General features: G+C 41.9%; 1 protein-coding gene across 1 annotated transcript in view; it reads right to left on the reverse strand.

Moving 5' to 3' along the window:
- The window catches only part of LOC104495870 (voltage-dependent L-type calcium channel subunit alpha-1C), a gene marked incomplete at both ends in the record, with an annotated part of 71330 nt that overhangs the window by 38224 nt on the left and 15292 nt on the right, over positions 1 to 17814 (reverse strand). The window contains 2 exons of the mRNA XM_010138907.1: positions 14723 to 14833; positions 17794 to 17814. The exon at positions 17794 to 17814 is cut by the window's right edge and continues 4 nt beyond it. Of these exons, the coding sequence (XP_010137209.1) occupies positions 14723 to 14833; positions 17794 to 17814 (132 nt within the window). The remainder of the gene's footprint in view (positions 1 to 14722; positions 14834 to 17793) is intronic.

Here is a 17814-nt window from a genome sequence, read left to right on the forward strand (position 1 = left end):
AGGAACCCAAACAACTCCAAAACCCCCAGAGTTTGCTTTTGGGCAGCTGCAATGGTGAAGATCCAGAACACGTTGTGCAGTTTTTGCCCAGGAAAATGATGAGTAACTATTTTTAAATTGGTGGTGGTTATTGTTACTATGATTGGCATCATACTGCAAAGAATGTTTTTGGTGTAACCAAATTCACAATTTCTTTTTACTGAGCAGCCTCTTACACAGAGCCCAATAGCCATTGCTGCTGGTAAAAGAGCATTTGCTGTTGGTACAAAATCCAGGTGATGAGTAGCATCAAATCCTATCCTCAGATGACCACTGAAGCCAGTGAATTAAATTTTGCTCCCAGTTGCAGTGATGGAAGTTCACTGGAAGCAATGACACTGCACTGACATAGCTGGCACATCTCAGGAGAGATTCAGGCCTGGAAAGAAAAGGTCCCTTTTTCATCGCAATCACAAACAGTTGCTTTGGCCTTTGTGACACCACGGCATATCTGGAGTCACTTTGCTAACTTCGGTGGTGTTGCTCCAGATTTACACTTCCTCCCAGGATGCTCTGCTGAGTCTCATCAGCCAGCTCCTTGCTTGAAGGTCATGCGCTGGTCTGCTCTGGGGTCACAGAAAGAGCATTTCCATGGTCTGTTACTGCGTAACAGCAAGCTCAGAGACCCCTTTTCTTCCTCCTGTACCTCTCAGATGAGTGATAGAGAGGAACCATGGATATGAATGCAGTTTTACTCAACCCCACATCCAATATGCCAGTGTTGAACTGAGGAAACACCTGAATTTTAAAACCTTCCTTTCCTCCTCATCTGTTCCCTCTGTGTTTCAAACAAAGGGTGAAAAATAGGAAGATATTCACAGTAAGAGAGCTCAAAGAAAACAGAGAACACAGACGCTTCATTTGCGTGGAAGGTAATGGAATCCTTTCTTAAAAAGCCACCCTCCTTAAAGATGTTTACCTATGAAAGGCCATCTGGTTACTTAGCTTTGGATCAGACCTCACAGTCTTGTCAGGAGATATGAGTACACATGGAGAGTGAACTACACCCCTTTGGGACTTGCCTGTTGGGACTGCAAAGTACCTCTTCCAGCCACATTCCTCACTGGAGTGTACCAGGGTGGCTAATGAAAGACAAGCTGAATGAGGAAAGAGCTTTCGCTCTAACAAAAAGGTTGTATTTCCAAACTACTTTTCCCACCAGAAAGTTCTGTATACTTTTCCCAAGGGGGTGGAGGTCTGACTGGAAACGAATTGATGGCACTGTTTGTTTTTGCAGTACAGGAATTTACAGTGTAATACCATATTTTACCCTTAAAGGGAGACGCCTGACACTGATTTAGCTGTAGAATTGCATGCCACATTACGGCAGCCTCAGTGGCTTACTGGGGAATGGTAGTCACCCTCTCTTGTGGGATGCCTTTGGAGATCCATGAAGCTTTTGGGAAGAAAGGAGGACAGAAAGAGACCAGGAGGATTGGACTGAATATTCAGGAAGCATGAAATAACCCCACCATTAGAGCACATTTTTTTTCTCTTTTTTTTTTGTTTCCCCAAAGGCAGCAAAGAATAGTGTATCATCACATGATCAATAAGTTAATGAAAGGCTGAGCATAAATATGCAGTAGCTGACTGGAATGGAATCTCATTTGTGTGAGGGGAGCAGACATTGTGGCATTTCAGAATGAGTATGCCAATCAGTTTTAGGTTTCCTAGTTGCTGAGTTTAGCTATCAAAAAGCTAGGCTTTGTTTTGATACTTACGGAGCCACTGAAATCTCTGGAGACCATTTCTTCTACTTTTTGTGAATCTGAGATCCTAAATGCGGTATCTAAGAGGCCTCCTTAACAGCAGGGAAAATTGCCCACTGGAGTCTATCTGAAAGGTCTGAGCTCAGAGTCACCTGGGGCTCACAATAACAACAAGTGGTGGCTGGGGAGCTACGCATTTACACTGAAGCCCAGAAATCCTCAGAGGAAGGGTGCTGTTGAGTCACGGTACCAGCTGGGTTTTGAGCATCCAGCCCTGTGGGAGCTGCAGGGTCACTTGTGTGTTAATTGATGTGCAGTTATTTATCTGCTTAGTCCCAGGTTTTCATTTCCATGTCTTATGAAGTAGGTGGGTGGCAAAATTTAACAAACTCCTCTGAGAGAAAGTCTTTAAAGATGAAGAGCACAGCAAGGGTCAGGGCTATTCACTGGGTGGGATCTGAAGGTAGGTCAGGTGGTCCCCAGTGGAAGAAAATGCTGCAGTGTCATACGAAAAAAGGGAAAGACATGCATTTGTGTATATATGTATAAATACAGAAATGAAGCACTGAGGAGGAGAAACTAAGACATATAGATAACTGCACCACCACCTGAAAGGAAAGCAAACTACAGGAGAACCTTGCTACCACTTGTCTGAAATAAACCTGCACGTTAAAACAACAAAAAGAAACATCAATCTTTATCAGCTGGGAAGAGTATATAGGAAGGAGAGATAGAGGCTGATACTCTGATATTCAATGTGATTTCTTAGCAAGAATTTCCTGCTAATTGTAAAGGGCATCAAAGCAAACTTTGCTGGGGATTGCAAAATGACATGAGCTGCCAGCTTGGTTAATCGTTGCTTACTGTGTGAATTCATTTCTGAAAATGCTGCAGGCTATTTGGAGCTGTGAGAGTCAGTTATCAGACTTCATTAAAAAAGGCTTTCCCTGAAAATATTTTTGCAAAAATGGACAGTTTCATTGGAAAATAGTGCTGAATCAAGTGACATTTACACAGTACTATGACTCTTGGCATACCTTCTCACAGCAGATTTGAGTGATTTGCATATGTCCTGAACCATCTTACAAAGCTACAATAGCTCCTGACACCAAATGGAGATTTGTGTCAGATGCAAATTCTGTTATGCTAAGCTACCATTTAGCTGTAACAGCAATCAGGGAAATTAGCAGAACCTAATAGAGAAGGAATAAAGTGGAGGATGCAGCTGCTTGGAGTTCCTGACAGGCTGCAGGAAAACAGTATCTATTTGCATACTATCTATCAGCTCTCATCCATTGATGGATTAATTCTGACTCCCTGCAGTTCACCTACCAGTTGCTGTAATGAGTCACTGCTGCAGGGAATTGCACAAGGCCTCCCTGCACTCCATCAGGTCCTTCTGCAGACAAGGAGTGAAGAGAGGAGTGTTTCAGCTCCCCAGACTGTTCCAAAGGTCTGTTCAGTCCCGAAGAAGCCTCCTGCCTCTCTCTGCTTGTTCCATAAGAAAACAAAACCAACTTGTAGACCAAGATAGGTGCTCAATAACTTTGATGTTTGCCTTTATCACTTTGTTTCATGCTCTCTATCACAATGAGGACGCTGGTGAAAGCAGAGAGATACCCCTTGGGGTCTGAGGGTCTGCCTGGACGTACTGGACACTCTGCTTGACAGAAAAAAAAGAGCTGAAGGACTTGAATGCCTTTGTGATCAGGAAAAAGACCCCAAATGTTTATTTCGAGGTCACTGGTATGAAAACTGGGGTACCTTGTTAAAAGTGGCCAAACTCTGATTTGCCACTGCAGGTCCTAAAGCAATTTACAGGTCCCACCTGTGGACAAATACCTCCATTACAGGAAAAAAGAAAAAAACCACACTGCCTGAACCAAGGTCCCCAAGCCACCATTTGTCAAACTTAAACACTTCTGGAGGCTGAAACTATATAACCTCTTGTGTCACAACAGACCCATTTCTATGCTTTCCACACCTACTGATAATTGACAGCTTTGGGGGAACATGTCTAGAAACGTCTTTATCATACCTGTTCTGTGAACTGAGAATTCCCATTTCCAGATCTTGCAACTCAGTTCATTCCACCAGAATTGTATTTTCTAGATGGTCCCATGCGCCCCTCCATGACTACCTACATGGTGGTACAGTTGTATTACATCTCCCCCTATTTCATTTACTGTCAAGTGGCTAGCAGCATACAAGCACTCAGCCAAGGAAGGCTTGAAGTGCAATGTTATGGTGCCAGACCCTTCAAAGATGGGGAAAGAAGCATGGCAAAGGCAACATGGGAGCATTTATTATGGAAGCATCTCTTAGAGCTGGCAAACATTGTATTTCAAGACATTGTGCTGGGAAGGCCTGAGGAAATGCCAACAGTGAAACATGCTGAAACTGGATGATTCAACTCTCTGACCCTGATGTCATTTTTGGCCTGGATTGCTCTTAGCTGCGCTTGAAGGAGGGGTGAGTAATGCCTGAGAACCGAAATGCCTAAGGCCTCCTTGATATAAATGCATGAAAATGGAGACAGAGTAACAGAAAACTCTGATAAATTCTGCTGTCCGCCTAGAAAAATAAGAGAAATGTTCTTGACTTTCCAACAGGTGTGTGTGGCACAGCGATACCCTGTGAGGAGCTGGGCCCTTTTCCTCCTGAACAGTAATTACATTGCAATCATTCAACGATTGCTGCCCTGCAGTCAGAAAGCAGACTTGTTTTCAGCAAAGATAAACAAAATCAACATCCGTCTTACAAGAAAGACTGAAAAGTGAATATGATGCTTTGCTATTCCGTGAGAGTTTTGCTGTCAAATTCCATTGGGAAGAAGCTGTAAATGCTCAAAGACTTCGCAATGTCTAGAAAAAGCAGGTCTTGATGAGAGCCAACAAATAACTCACGAAGGCAATAAACCAGCAACATGAAACTGCAAAAGTATGGGCTTTAACTGTTTAAGATAGTCTGTCTTCTGAAGTTGGACTGACATCCCAGCCCAGGGAAGAATGATTCAAAAGAAGTAAAACAACCTGCAAGAACAGAAGTACAGATCTTTTGGAGTGAAGAGCCACTCACCGTTGTGGGAAGAGAAGACAGTGACAAGTAATGGCTGAAGAAGCATTCTGAATACAGGGCTGGACTTCAAATAGCTTCCTGCCTCTGTATGCACCATGGGAAAAGGCTGTGGACTGCTCTGACATGGTTGCTGTGTGGGTAGTGGGTACTCACTGGAAGAAAGGCAGAATCTTCTAGAAACAGGCCAGTAGGTATGAGCAATAGGTTTTTGAATAGTTTCTTTGTTTTTATAAATTATGTCCATTTTCATAAAAGGCTGGATTTCATATGGTTTGGAGTAGTTAATAAAATAACGTTTACTTTCATTTAATCCATCAATCTTAACTTTCCAAAAGAGGATGGTTACTCTCATTTCACGCTTGGGGAAGCAGAAGTGTAGAAAACTAAAGTTTCCAAGGTCCTACAAAAGCCAGCTGCATGATAAAGATGAGAAATCAACTCTCTTAGAGCTCAGCCAAGTACCATTTGGCAGTGGAAATGTCATTTCCTAACATGATGAACAGTTCTTAAGAGGAGCTATATCAGAGTCTGTTATCTGGTATCATTCTTACATGAAGAAAAGATTCACATCTGTTAGAACTTTTGACCCTTTAAAACAACCTCACGTGAAGTGATAAGGAGTTGGAATTTTTTCTTCTGAGAGTGAGAGCAAGTCACTTTTCCCTGGAACTGTTCCCTTTACATGCTGCTGCTGACGCTGTCGATGCTGTTGTGAATGAGACCCCAGTTCACCATCCCACTGGGCTTTTAACACCGTATGAATAATTTTCTGTATTAAATAATTAAGTGTAATAGCTAATACAGTACTTCCCACACTGTTGCATTGTGCAGTCACATCATTATTTTTGATCGTTTATAACGACATTAAAACCCCCAAGTGCCAGACTGAAAATAAATCTGTCACAATGTTGCAGCAATATGCAAATTCTCTGGGTACGTTTGCTGCGAAGGAAAAGGTCCTTTCTCATTGAAGCTCTTATAGAGCTTCTTCAACAGTTTTTTTCTGCCTACTGAATTCTCCACTGATCTTTCATAAAGCGGGAGGATTGCACAGCTTTGGCTGATCAGTGTTACAAATTTCACACATTCTATACAATAATAAGAGGATCTATTTGCGTGCAGAAAATTGTTGTCTTTGTCCTCAGGAAGGAGAACATCCTTCATTTAAACAACAAATGTAGCATGGGAAGCAGCAGATCAAACAGTCTTTTTGTCCCTCACCAATTTCTTCCTCCAAAACATGAAAGGACAAGATTTTTGCATGAAGAAGGAAGCTCATTCTGTTTACTCATTTCATTCTTGGCCTCTTTTGGGGGGGCACCAGCAAAGAAACTAACTGAGATCATCTCTGCTCATATCTTTCCGCAACATGTGTTTTCCATGAGAAAATGGGAAAAAGACCAGTATGCTTCATGCAGGATGTCCACCAGTGTTCAGACGGAAGACTTTGATGTTTCCTGATACAGATTCAACTAGAGGTATGAGCTAGGATTTACTGCAAAATTCCATTTCTCATCATCTGTCTTGTTTCTTCTGTTACATTCACCTACCCAATGTTTTTCACACCGCATGACTTGTTTAGGTGGAGTCATGCCTATGCCATCTCAGAATGTAAGCATATGCACAATAGAAAAACTTCCGTCTGGCACTACTTTCTTCTCCAAAGTGTTGGGAAAGGCCAAGATTCCCTCCCACACACGCTCAGGAACTGGTGAGGAACTCAGTGAAATCTAGAAGTATCGAAGAGGATTCCCTCTACTTTCACATGACAGAAAAGGCAGTTATTTGCTTGGTGACTCCTCATTTGTGGAAATTGTCTCTAAATCAATCTCATCCCTGAGCATTCTGTTGCACATTTTCTTCTTCTGTACTAACTGGAAGGTTTGTTGTTTGAGGCTCTACAGTTTCATCAGGTATACTGTTTGACTTGATGAGCCAGCACTCTAAGGCACCAGGATGTGGCTCCCCTTTCTTTTAATGTCACTGCCTTGTTACATGGAGGCAGCACACACTCCTGAGTAGTTTTGATTTAAGGCCTAGATTAACAAAAGCAGTTCTTTGGCCCTTGAGTAGTGAGATGCCCTTCCGTGTTCTGTGAGAAAGCTTCTGTAAGAGTGCTGTGGCACAGACTGCGCTACAAGAGGCTCAGTTACTTTCTTAGCCTCTCTTTTCTCTTCTTTCTCCTGGACATCTGGGCAGATAGAAATTCTGTCAGTCAAGCGGCATTCAGGAGTAACTCTATCTGATGACTCTGTGTTCCAACCCACTGATGGATATAAAAGACTGGGATGACCCGATCATCCATGTCCAGAGTAATTATCCCAAGTATTTCTCCACATCAAAGTCACCTAAACATGCTGCTCTGACATACAGTACTTTTAGTATTCATGTTTGCAGGAAGAGGGTCATTATTCCTCCCAGACCTGTGGATGTGAAAGACTATGTGGTCAAATTTTCACATGATATGTATGGCATGCAAAATGCATGGAACTCCTGGCAGACAGGTAACCACAGTAGAGAGAAAGCAGAGGAGTGATTAACGAGGGGTTAAGATTTTTTCCCTTTTCTAGTGTATCTCCAAAACCCTTGAGGCCGACTCAGCAGTTCTTTGAGAGCCTCAGACTAATTGCACACATACAATGCAGTGTCTGGTCATGCACTACAGATATATCAGGGATTTCTTGTCATGTGGCTGCTGGGCTTGTTGAAGCAGCTGAGGTTAATTCCATCTGGGCTACTGGCTGTAGAGAAGATCCAGAGGAATATACAATACATTCAGACGTCACGCAGAAAAAAAGCTGAGGTGGAAAAGGAAAGCATTTCTGGGGTAAAATGCTGATGCATTTTGCAGTGGGGTTGAGATTAATCCAGAGAAGTAGGGAAATATATTGCACCCAACTTTTACTGCAAATTATCCTGATGAGACAGTGCACTGGGAGGTTCTGTGGCTGAGATACTGATGTGTTTGAACATGGAGACCTGGGATGTCTGCCAGGGAACTTCAATGAAATGCAGAAGCACAAAAAGATGTTCATTAGCTTAAAAGCTACGGGTTTAAATTCAGTTTTTAATTTTCTAAAAATCCCTTTCCATGTTTACTTTTCCTTTCAGCCCTGTTTCTGTTTTTTCTTTTCCTTGCATAATTTTTAACCAGTAATTTCTTTCTCCATTTTATTAATACTTTCCTCTTTCAGGATCTTAGGTTTATTTTTTTTCTTTCTTCCTCTAAGGATATTCTCTCTGTTCCTGCTCTCCATTATCTGCATATGGCTTTTCCTCCCATCCAGGTTTAGTTTCTTTCTCTTTTCCCCCTGGACATGGACCTTCCTGTTCGTTTAGTTTTCTTGCTATCTTCAGTTCATGCACTCTCTTACTTGACTATTCCAAGTTCTCTCAATGCTCATTATTTCTTAACCACCATCAAGCAGAGCTCACTCTTCCTTTTCGTTGAATGAGGTTTATTTTTTCCTCACCCACAGATCCTGAATCATATTAGCTTCCTCACCCCTTCTTTTGCCTTTTAAAACACTTCTTCCAAATGAGGGCGGAGTAGTGGATGGAGACTACCCATCCTATTGTGCTAGGTAGATGACTTAGCAAACACTCCACATCTAGATGCTGCTCCTCCAAAACAGAAAGGGTAGTATTGAAGTCGAGGAGAGGAAACAATTAGGTGACTTAGGTTAAGGGTCTGCCAAAATCAGCAGAGAATATCTGCAAAGTAAGAGCCATTTGACAACCAGAATTGTGAAGCCAGACTCCATGAGAGGGGGACAGCTGCCTGCACCATGGTCTCACATAAACATTTACACAACCTAAACTACTAATTTATACCACCATACTTCATCCCAGACTGTGTGATATTTAACTAAATATGATTCCTATGTCTGTTGGATGGACTTGAAGCATTTCTCCATGCTGAGCAAAATACCACACAATTGTAACCAGTTTTCCTGACATTTTTGTATCAGCGCGATGCCTTTGTTTTCTCTGTATAAACTAGAGATATAAAACGCTGTCATCAATTATACCAGGGCAACATCCTAAGCTATATGGGTATTTCTAAAGCTACTTGAATGAAGAAGTACAAAAAGTATGAGATTTCCAAAATTAACCAACCTTATTTCTGTGGTGCAAGAGAATAGATTGGACATAAATTTCAGTTATTTGTGAAAATGCTGAAGCCTCTATTCTGACCCAGGAATGACGGATTATGTTTATGGTGAGAAATAAGAATGCAAATAGTATGAAGCAGCCAGTGTGACTTTAGGAGATTGCTGAAAGATCTGTTTACAGGCATAAATGTACAAGAAATGGAGTAGCAAAAAGGGAACCAAACCAGATGAGTCATTTTGCAGGTTTGAGAAGAGGTATCAGTGCATCAAATGCATGATAAATGATGACTGAATGGAGCTTAAAGAGGAATAAAGAAGGGCAAATGCATCAAGGGAGAAAGAAAACCAAGGACAGGTAGATCCATCAGTAAATGGAGACTAAGAAATAACCATGGGCAACACTCATGACTTCCATTACTCAGAGGGTCATAGCTCTTCCTGGGATCACGTGGGATTATACGCCTTGTGCTGAATGTGAAACTTGTTTGAATCAGTGCACAGAAGTCTGAACTCTCTATGTTAAAATGACATTAAAGAATGGCAAGAATTCAGCGTAAAGTAGCAGTGATAAATGAGGGACTGAACTAACTATCTAAGGCAGGACAGATGGCGTTGTTACAGGCTGCTTTACAAGTAACATCCACAAACACCCAGGGAAGAAAGGTGCTGACAGTGCCTGGTAAATGGAACAGACTTGTGATCTGTAGTTTCTCTGATAGTCATAATTTCACAGAGGAAATCCCCAAGATTCCCTTTCCACACACAGACCTGGATTTGACAAAATACATGAAGATGTGTTCTGTTGATAGGTCTTCCCTAGCTTGAAATGACAGGGACAGCAGTCCTGGATCATAGCTCTTGGATTACTAGTCCTGCCCTATCTAGTGAGGAGACAGAAGAAATGTTTTCTGGAAAAAAAAAAAAAGTAGACATAGTTCATCAGTAAAACAGCCCATTCCAGGGAGCTGGAAAGATCTGAAATTCCTGGAGGAATATCCATCCCCATATTAGCATGTACATTGACAGATGGCGCAGCTTCACATGAATAGGAATTTTAAGTCACTCTCTTCCAGTTGAAAAGCTAAACCCCGGGGAGGTTTTGTAGAGCAGCTGGTGCTTCGTGGACTGGTGCTTGTGGGGATGTCTTCTTTAAGAAGCTAGGACAGTGGTAGCTGTGAGCACCCCAGGCAGCACAGCACCTCCCATTCCCTTTAGTAGTTTTCTCTGGAAAAAGCACAAAGCAGCAGCAGCTTGCTCCATGCAAGGAACTGGAAAATAGCTCACCCGGCTGGCTGGAGAATTTATAAAATTAGAAAAACAAAGCAGCAAAAGGCCTTGACTCTACAGTGTTACTTTTAGACTGTCTCTTTGAAGTAACTAGTCTTGAATCAGTTTATGAGTGTCAGCCAAGACAAACACTCAGGTCCATTTGGGAGTTTTGCTTCAGAGCAGCACATTAATACTCTGTAAGGAGAGGTAGGCCATGTAGTGAGTGTTTTCTTTATCGGCAGCCCTAATCATCCCAAACCTTTCTTGCTCACCGTTAGCACACCCTCCTGTCAAGGCTGCATCAGACATAGATGAGCTGTCTTACACAGTGCTTAGGTTTATCCAGCAAAAACAAGGGAAAACTGAGCCTCTCCCCCAGAAAATACATCACACAGGAACATGGGGATTCTCAGAGGCTGGCCTTGTCCCTGACTGGCATGCAGTATCTACACCAGCAGCAGCTGCTCCAGCTAACACAACCTTCTTCTCTATAGCATCCCTGGAGTCTAAACAAACCAAAACACTGTTCACAGAAGACTACCCCTAAAAATGACAGCTGTCAAATGGACTTGCTGACTAGAGCAACCCACCTCAACAGTAACAGTGTGTTTAGTCGGGGAAGCCCCTGTCTTTCTTTCTATCCCTTTCACGTATTTCTGCAAGCATTAGGAGATGAGCCCTGACTCACACTTGGCTCCTTATTCCTACAGCTGGCCTTTCAATGAGTAAATGCTTGCTCTTGCCACAAGAACTAGCTGCAGGACTGGATTATTCATGCTGGTTCTTCGCGATCAGGCACATGTGTGATCCTACTTAATGTCTGTGCAACTGACTGTGTTTGCGTTTTTTCACCTTTACTATCAAGGGTAGCAAGTAAGAAGGACATGTGTCCACACAGAACGGAGATGAGGAAATAAAAACTGGTTACAGTAAAAAAATCTATTCAGTCAGAGACTTCCACCTTTTCTGTTGTTATGCATGTAATACACAGATAGCATTGTAGTGTATTATACTGCTTCACGTAACAGCAATGGTCACACTACTGCCTGCAGCAGGACTTCTGCTTCCCCCAAAGCTGTTCTGCATGGCCGTATCCCTGTGATGACTTCTGCAAGAAGCTAGGATGACAGTAGCTCTGAGCACCTCAGAGATCTGTCCTAATTCCCTTAGCAATTCACTCTGGAGAAGGTACGAATAAACAGCAGCTTGTTCTACCCTGCATAGATGGAGAAAACCATGGTCCTTTGTTGCTGCTGCAGACTATTCATTCCAAGATGCCTTTAGGAAGCGGATGAGCCAGGGAGAGCTTTATGGTGGCTGTTTCAGAGTTACAAGTGAGGTACTGCAATTGCTTGCAGTAGTTGAAGGTTAGCTGCAGCACTGACCACTGTTTGGTTAAGCACCACAAAGTTGGAGAAAACAGAGTGAATTTTGCCAGCTTCAGTTCTGTGCTTAGCTCTGTTCTGCCAGATCCTCCTGGGGCTTGCCGCTAAGGCTAGGACACAACACCTTCAGCTAACCAAGTTTCCTGCCTTCTTGCTGCCAGTCATCAGTCTTGCAGCTCCCTCATTTTAGGGTACTTGTCAGCTACAAAAGAGCTATGTTTGGGCACAAACTCAAAATGAGGCAAAACAGCTTGTGTTGTATTGCCCAGGAAACGGCAGACAAATATGTCTTCAGCAGAGATCTCATGAGCATTCAGTCTTGCCATTTCACATCTGGGAAACACTAGTATTATTTAGCATCTCATTTCTTTGTCTGGGGGACTTGGTTGGTTAGAGGGGAGAGGATGAAGGCTCTGCTGTAGTGATGTTCACCCAGGTGACAACAAAATCCTTTTGGACTTTTTCAGCTGGTGTTTCTGGGGACAACCTCCAACTGCAAATGTAGTTTGTTTTTAACCTCGAGGGATAGAAGAACAGACATTCTGGCCAAGCAGAGGGCTGAGGTAACAGCTTTCTCCATGCTGGGAGACTCCCACATCAGAACATATTCCAGGCATGTTCAGCTTCGATCCCAATGTGCAATGTAAAGAGAAGTAGATTATGCCCTCCAGTGTCAGTCCACATCAGTCCAGGTGGTCATTTGGGAGAGGGGGTTTCCTTCTTTGGAGAGCAGGTTGAGTTGGTATGGGGCAGGGAAGGAAGGCTGCAGGCCAAATCCTTGTACTGAACAGACAATGGCAAGTTACACAGGGAATTTTGACGTTTCCAAACTTGAGTCACTGAACTGGCACTCAACATAATGCGGTGTGAATACACGGCTGGAGGCAAGCCTTTTTGTCGTATTAGTTGTTTTCACACATTTACTCCTATTTTTCTTTCCCATAAATCAGTTCCATTTTTAAAAATTTTGTTTATTTTCCTGAAGGTATTTAATTAAAATAGCGGTTTAAGAGTGAGGGCTATTTTTGGCATACAGGCTAGACTTGGATTTGAAACGGATTTATTCTTTCTGCTGGCTATTCTTTCAGGACAAGCAGGACCAAACTTGAGGTTGTTGTCTGATCCTTAGTTGAGAAGGATCTACTATTCAGGTCACAAGGAAAATTTCTTTAATGTTTTCACTTTTACTATAGTGTAGTAGCTGGGGATTTAGTTTGGAAATTACAGAATCACTGAGGGGAGAGGAACCTCATGAGATGGTCTGGTCCATTCCCCTTTCTCAAGGCAGATCATACATTCCTAAAATGTATCTAATGAAAGGTTCTCCTAACTTAATCTTAAAACCTCAAATTATGGAGATTCCACAATCTCTTTAGGCAATCTGTTACAATGTTTTGCTATCCGGAGGATACATGTATACCTTCCATTATTTTTACTTAATGCTTTGTTGTGCAGCGAAAATTGAAAGGAGATTCAGCACAGGAAAGTAAGACAGAGGAAGTAGAAAGGACCTCCAATATCAATGACAATTCCTTACTGTTAGAGGCAATCATGTCAGGTAAAGCCTTCCTTGTATTTGTACAGAGCTCAATATTTGAACTGGTTGAACTCCTCCCTTAAATGCTCAAAAGAAATTCTGCCAAGAACCTCATCTTTCTCAACGTAAAGCATCTCCTGTAAAGTAGAACCACAACATCAGAAGAACATTACAAAGCCTGTGAGATACATTTCCGGATATATAGTCTGCAGATATTTCTACAAAGTGCCAGAAGGTTTGCTTGCTGACAGATGTGTTGAAATCTCAAAAGTGGAAATTACAAACCCTTCTGAAACAGATAACAATACTTCTAAATTTCCCAAGACAGTGTTTGGGAGCTCAAAGAAAAAACAAACAAACAAAAAAAAGAAATTAGTCCTTCAACAGGACTGCACGAGATATTCCTAACTTTTAGGAGAACTACATCTGAGATATGGTAGTGATATTTGGCTCACAAAAAAAAAAAAAAAAAATTTGACTCTTCTAAGAAGAAGTCCTAGAAAATGTAGAAGAAGAAATGTAGAAGAGGCTGGATGGGAGTAAAGTCAACACAGAGTTAACAAGAAAAAGTAAGATTGAATTCAGTAGAATTAGAGAGCAAAGTTTCTGAGCTGCGGATGAGGAAGATGTTGGAGTTGGGAGGAGCTTTTAACTTCAGTGATCCCCTAAATGTCTGACATGAAAAACAAACATGACTGTCAGACATGATTGTTCTCATCTTTACCAGTGTTATAACTGATGCTTCAGAACCTATTTGCCAGCCCCCATGTATCAAAGTATCCTTCAAGATACAATCCAACATATCACTGAAGATGTGAAATGGCGTGAGGTACCTGTGTTCAGGTATCTGGATTCCACTCCTTATGACACACCACTAAATTTAAACCCCAAAGAAGACAGCCTTGTGTAATCTCGAATTATGTGTGGTCAGAGTCTTTGTCCTTGTCCTGCAACAGCTGTGCCAACTTGGTTGGAAGAGCTTGTAGGTTATAATCATACTCCATGGTACAGCTATACTAGCAGAATGCCACAGCCCAGAGGACAGGACAATACTTTCAGACAGAACCTGCTGGGGTACTGTATATTATCAATGAAGTCCTAAATTCAAAACTAAAACAATCCAAACTGCCATTGAGATGTAACCCTCCCAGAAGAAACATTGTTTTTCCAAAGCTCACAATTCAAAATAAGTCATGCTTGATTAACTTCACTTGGGCCAGGAGACTAATCATGAGATGCTATTTATAATTTATTTAAGGAAAGTCAGAGGGAGCATTAGAATAATGTTCATAATGGAAAACATGTTATAGCCTTAACACAGTGTCACTTAATGAAAACAGAGAACTAGGAACCTTCCCTATTAGCAGGTGCTGCTTTTTTTCTTTTTTCTTTTTTTTTTTAAATTTGTCTACTCTCCAGCAAAAAAATTAGTAAATATGTGTGAGACTCCAATCCAGAGAGCAACTGTCCAGCTCAGTTATCGGTGGGGTAATAGATCAAAAAGTTTCACCTCCTCCTTCTCCTCACAGCTGCCCCGCACACATGCACACACACACAGAGGCCAGGAAACTCTACACCTATAGCACCTACCTTGGGTTTGAAGGCGATTAATTTCAGGACCATCTCAACAGTGAAGAGGCCAGTGAAGAGCATGTTGAGGATATTCATGGCTTCCTTGAACATGCAGCTTTGACCGTAGTGCTGAAAAATAGCAGCCCGGCAGCAGCATGAGGAATGGACGTATCAGCTATTTAGGAATCCACAGGGCCCCTCCTGATCTCCCTTTAAGTTGAGGTTCTCTAAAGAAAAGCCCAGCATGACCCATATTTTTCAATTTAGAATTCCCATCTCCCGTCACTTGTAAGCATTTCCATACCTTAGCCATTTTTGCCATCTGGCTCTGAATCTATCTTTTTAAAAAAGTCTTTTTGAGTGGGGACTACCAAAATAGCACTTATCATTCCAGTTGAGGGCTCATTATAAATCCACATAATAGTACAAGACAGTCTCCAATTGTGTTTGTTATCTCACCCTTCCCTAACACTTAGATTACTTTTTTATTTGAATGCTACTGCACAGCGAACAGCAGTTTTACTGAGCTGTTCATAATGATACCAAGCCATTCCCCAAGTAATTCACTTAATTCAGGATTCTGCAAAGTACACGAGCAGCTCAAATCATATCTTTCCAATGTGCATTATCTTGCATTTGTCAACTCTGAATTAAATTTGCAATCATGCTGCCCATTCACTTAACTTTATTAAGGACTTGTAAAGTTATTCTCTGTCTTTCTTCTATTGATTAATTCAAGTAGTGTCTTCTGCAAATGTTGCCACCTCACTCTTCATATCCCTGTTTCCAGATCATTATACTTGAGACTGATTGCACTGCCTTAGTCTAAGGTCATCTTCCAGTTCATGTTATAAGACCCCATTTGTAGCTGCTTAACTTTGATAAACTTTAACCAGCTGGGATGGATTTTCATATTCTGCATTGGTTCAGGGTGATTTATTCAAAGGAGTTTCAGTTAAAACAACTCAGCTTCGGCTGAATGCCAGGCCAGGGAAGAATATATTGTTGAGGCATTTTCAAAATTTCTTGTAACATTTTCCTTGAAAGACTCTAGTACCTGCAGGACTCTGCTTAAAAACTTCAAATTTTACTTAGAATTTACAGCTTTCTTATTTGCTGTCTGTTACGACATTTGACCCAAATCTGGCCACGGTACAAGCCTTTGAAATACTGTACTTTTCTCAAGATGGATATAGACTTCCTAGAACCTCCAGAGATAGAGAGCCTCCGGACTCACCACCATCTCACAGCTTCTAGCTCTAGCTACCCTGGGTGTGCACCATTGTCACAGCAACTAAGCATGCTTCAAAGCTTCAGAGTGAACATAATAATTCCTCTCTATTGCTTCATGACAGCAGGGCAGTAGATATTTCAGCTGAGAGCAGAGCACTTTCTTCTGCTTATGCTGTCTCCTTTGGTACATTATGCAAGACAGTAGAGGAAGCCTTTTCAACAGGGACAGGAAAGAGCTAGACCAGATGAAGGAAAAGTAAGGAAGTCAAGAAATCTGGTGAAACTGGACTGGAGACAGTGAGAGAAAAATAAGGTGAAAAATTTCTGTGAATATAGGCTTAGACTGTTAGTGAGTGTTAGGAAACTGAAGCTAGTTTTGAGGGGAGGCTGGGAGTGGAGCAAACTGGGATTGATCTAGTGGAAAATGTAGTGGTGGGATACTAAGGTCAAGAGGGAAGTTGATGTATGAGTCCATGGGGAGTTCGACTCACAGTAAGGGACAAGCTGGAGAGGAGAACAACATGTAGCAGACAATCAAATGGAAATGGCAGAGAGAGACTGGAAAGGAGGTCCTCGGAGGGGTGACTGCAACTGGAAGTCTCTGTTGTGAGGAGAAGAGAAGGATCAGTTGAGGAGCAGAGATCTGGACTCTGTGGGCCACAGACCAGGGAAGAGAGATCAAAGACTGACTGAGGGTGAGGAGAAAGGATGGGTTTTAGGAAGGAGAGTGACAGGCACACTAGTTCTTAAGCAGGCAGAGTGTAGAAGAGAATGCAGCTTGAGTGGCCAAGGAAACTGAGTGCAGAGATAGGTTTAGCAGGTGGAGTCTGGGATGACTGAAAATGAAAGGGAGGGAGGTAAGGGGGGCCTTGGGCAGAGACAGAGTGGAAGGGAAAAGATAGGAAAGTACAGTCTTGGGGAAATGTACAGAACAGTTAGAACAGTTTGTGTCTATGAAGGCCCATTTCCTGACCCAAAGGAATGTAAGATTTTTTTTTTTTTGTAAAAAGGCTGCTTAGTAAAGGTTTTGACTCCTTCCCCTTTACTGCTGTTCCACCTGCACATGGTAATCTGCTACCTCTATTTGCTATTCTTGTAGATCCAGCTGCAATTGTTTCTTTGGTGGATTCTCCTTAGATGTTTGCAAAATCTCTGCACAGTAAAGGAAGATGAATGAACAGCGTAGCAGGTGGTAAGGCAATTAGTGGCATCAGTATGGAGCAAGTTAGGCAAACACTTACCAAGAAATGCTTTAGGAGGAATTGATCCTGACTTTAGGTGATGGGATAGACAATCTAGATGTTCTTTCTAGACAGTTTCTATGGTTCTTAACATAGAATAAAGGAGATACCAGGGCCTACGTACCCTTCATCCTCAGCTTCCTTGACTGCCTTGTTTGCCAAAGTATTTACACTCTACTTTTTAACACAGAAAAGCCCCAAATTTAAAACTGGTATCTCAGGTGAATGGGAGTTCCAGATCTTATTGCTGCATTTCATAGAAGACAAGTCAGAACCGAGAAGTCATTTGTTATTATTGTGGCCACTGATTGGTCTGTGAGGTAACTGATAGTTTTGGGTTTTTTCCTCATTTGTTTATTTTTAAGGAGTTAAAATAGAATTGTGAGAGTGTCATCAGGAGTGAACATGGTACAATGGTTTTTATCATGTCCTTCAATACATGGTGTGAAGGTGAAAGTAGGCTTTAGCCTCAGCCATTTCTACATTTTCCCCACTAAAGTCTAATAATTCTTCACCTGTAAGGTGAAAGAAGGTCTCAACTTTGGCTATTTCTACATTTTCCCCAACGAAGTCTAATAATTTATCACCTGTAAGGTTTTCTGCTTGCTTACTTACTTGCATGGCCAGGCAGATGGT

Source organism: Buceros rhinoceros, unplaced genomic scaffold (assembly GCF_000710305.1).
Source record: "Buceros rhinoceros silvestris isolate BGI_N320 unplaced genomic scaffold, ASM71030v1 scaffold13726, whole genome shotgun sequence".
NCBI classification, from domain to species: Eukaryota; Metazoa; Chordata; class Aves; order Bucerotiformes; family Bucerotidae; genus Buceros; species Buceros rhinoceros.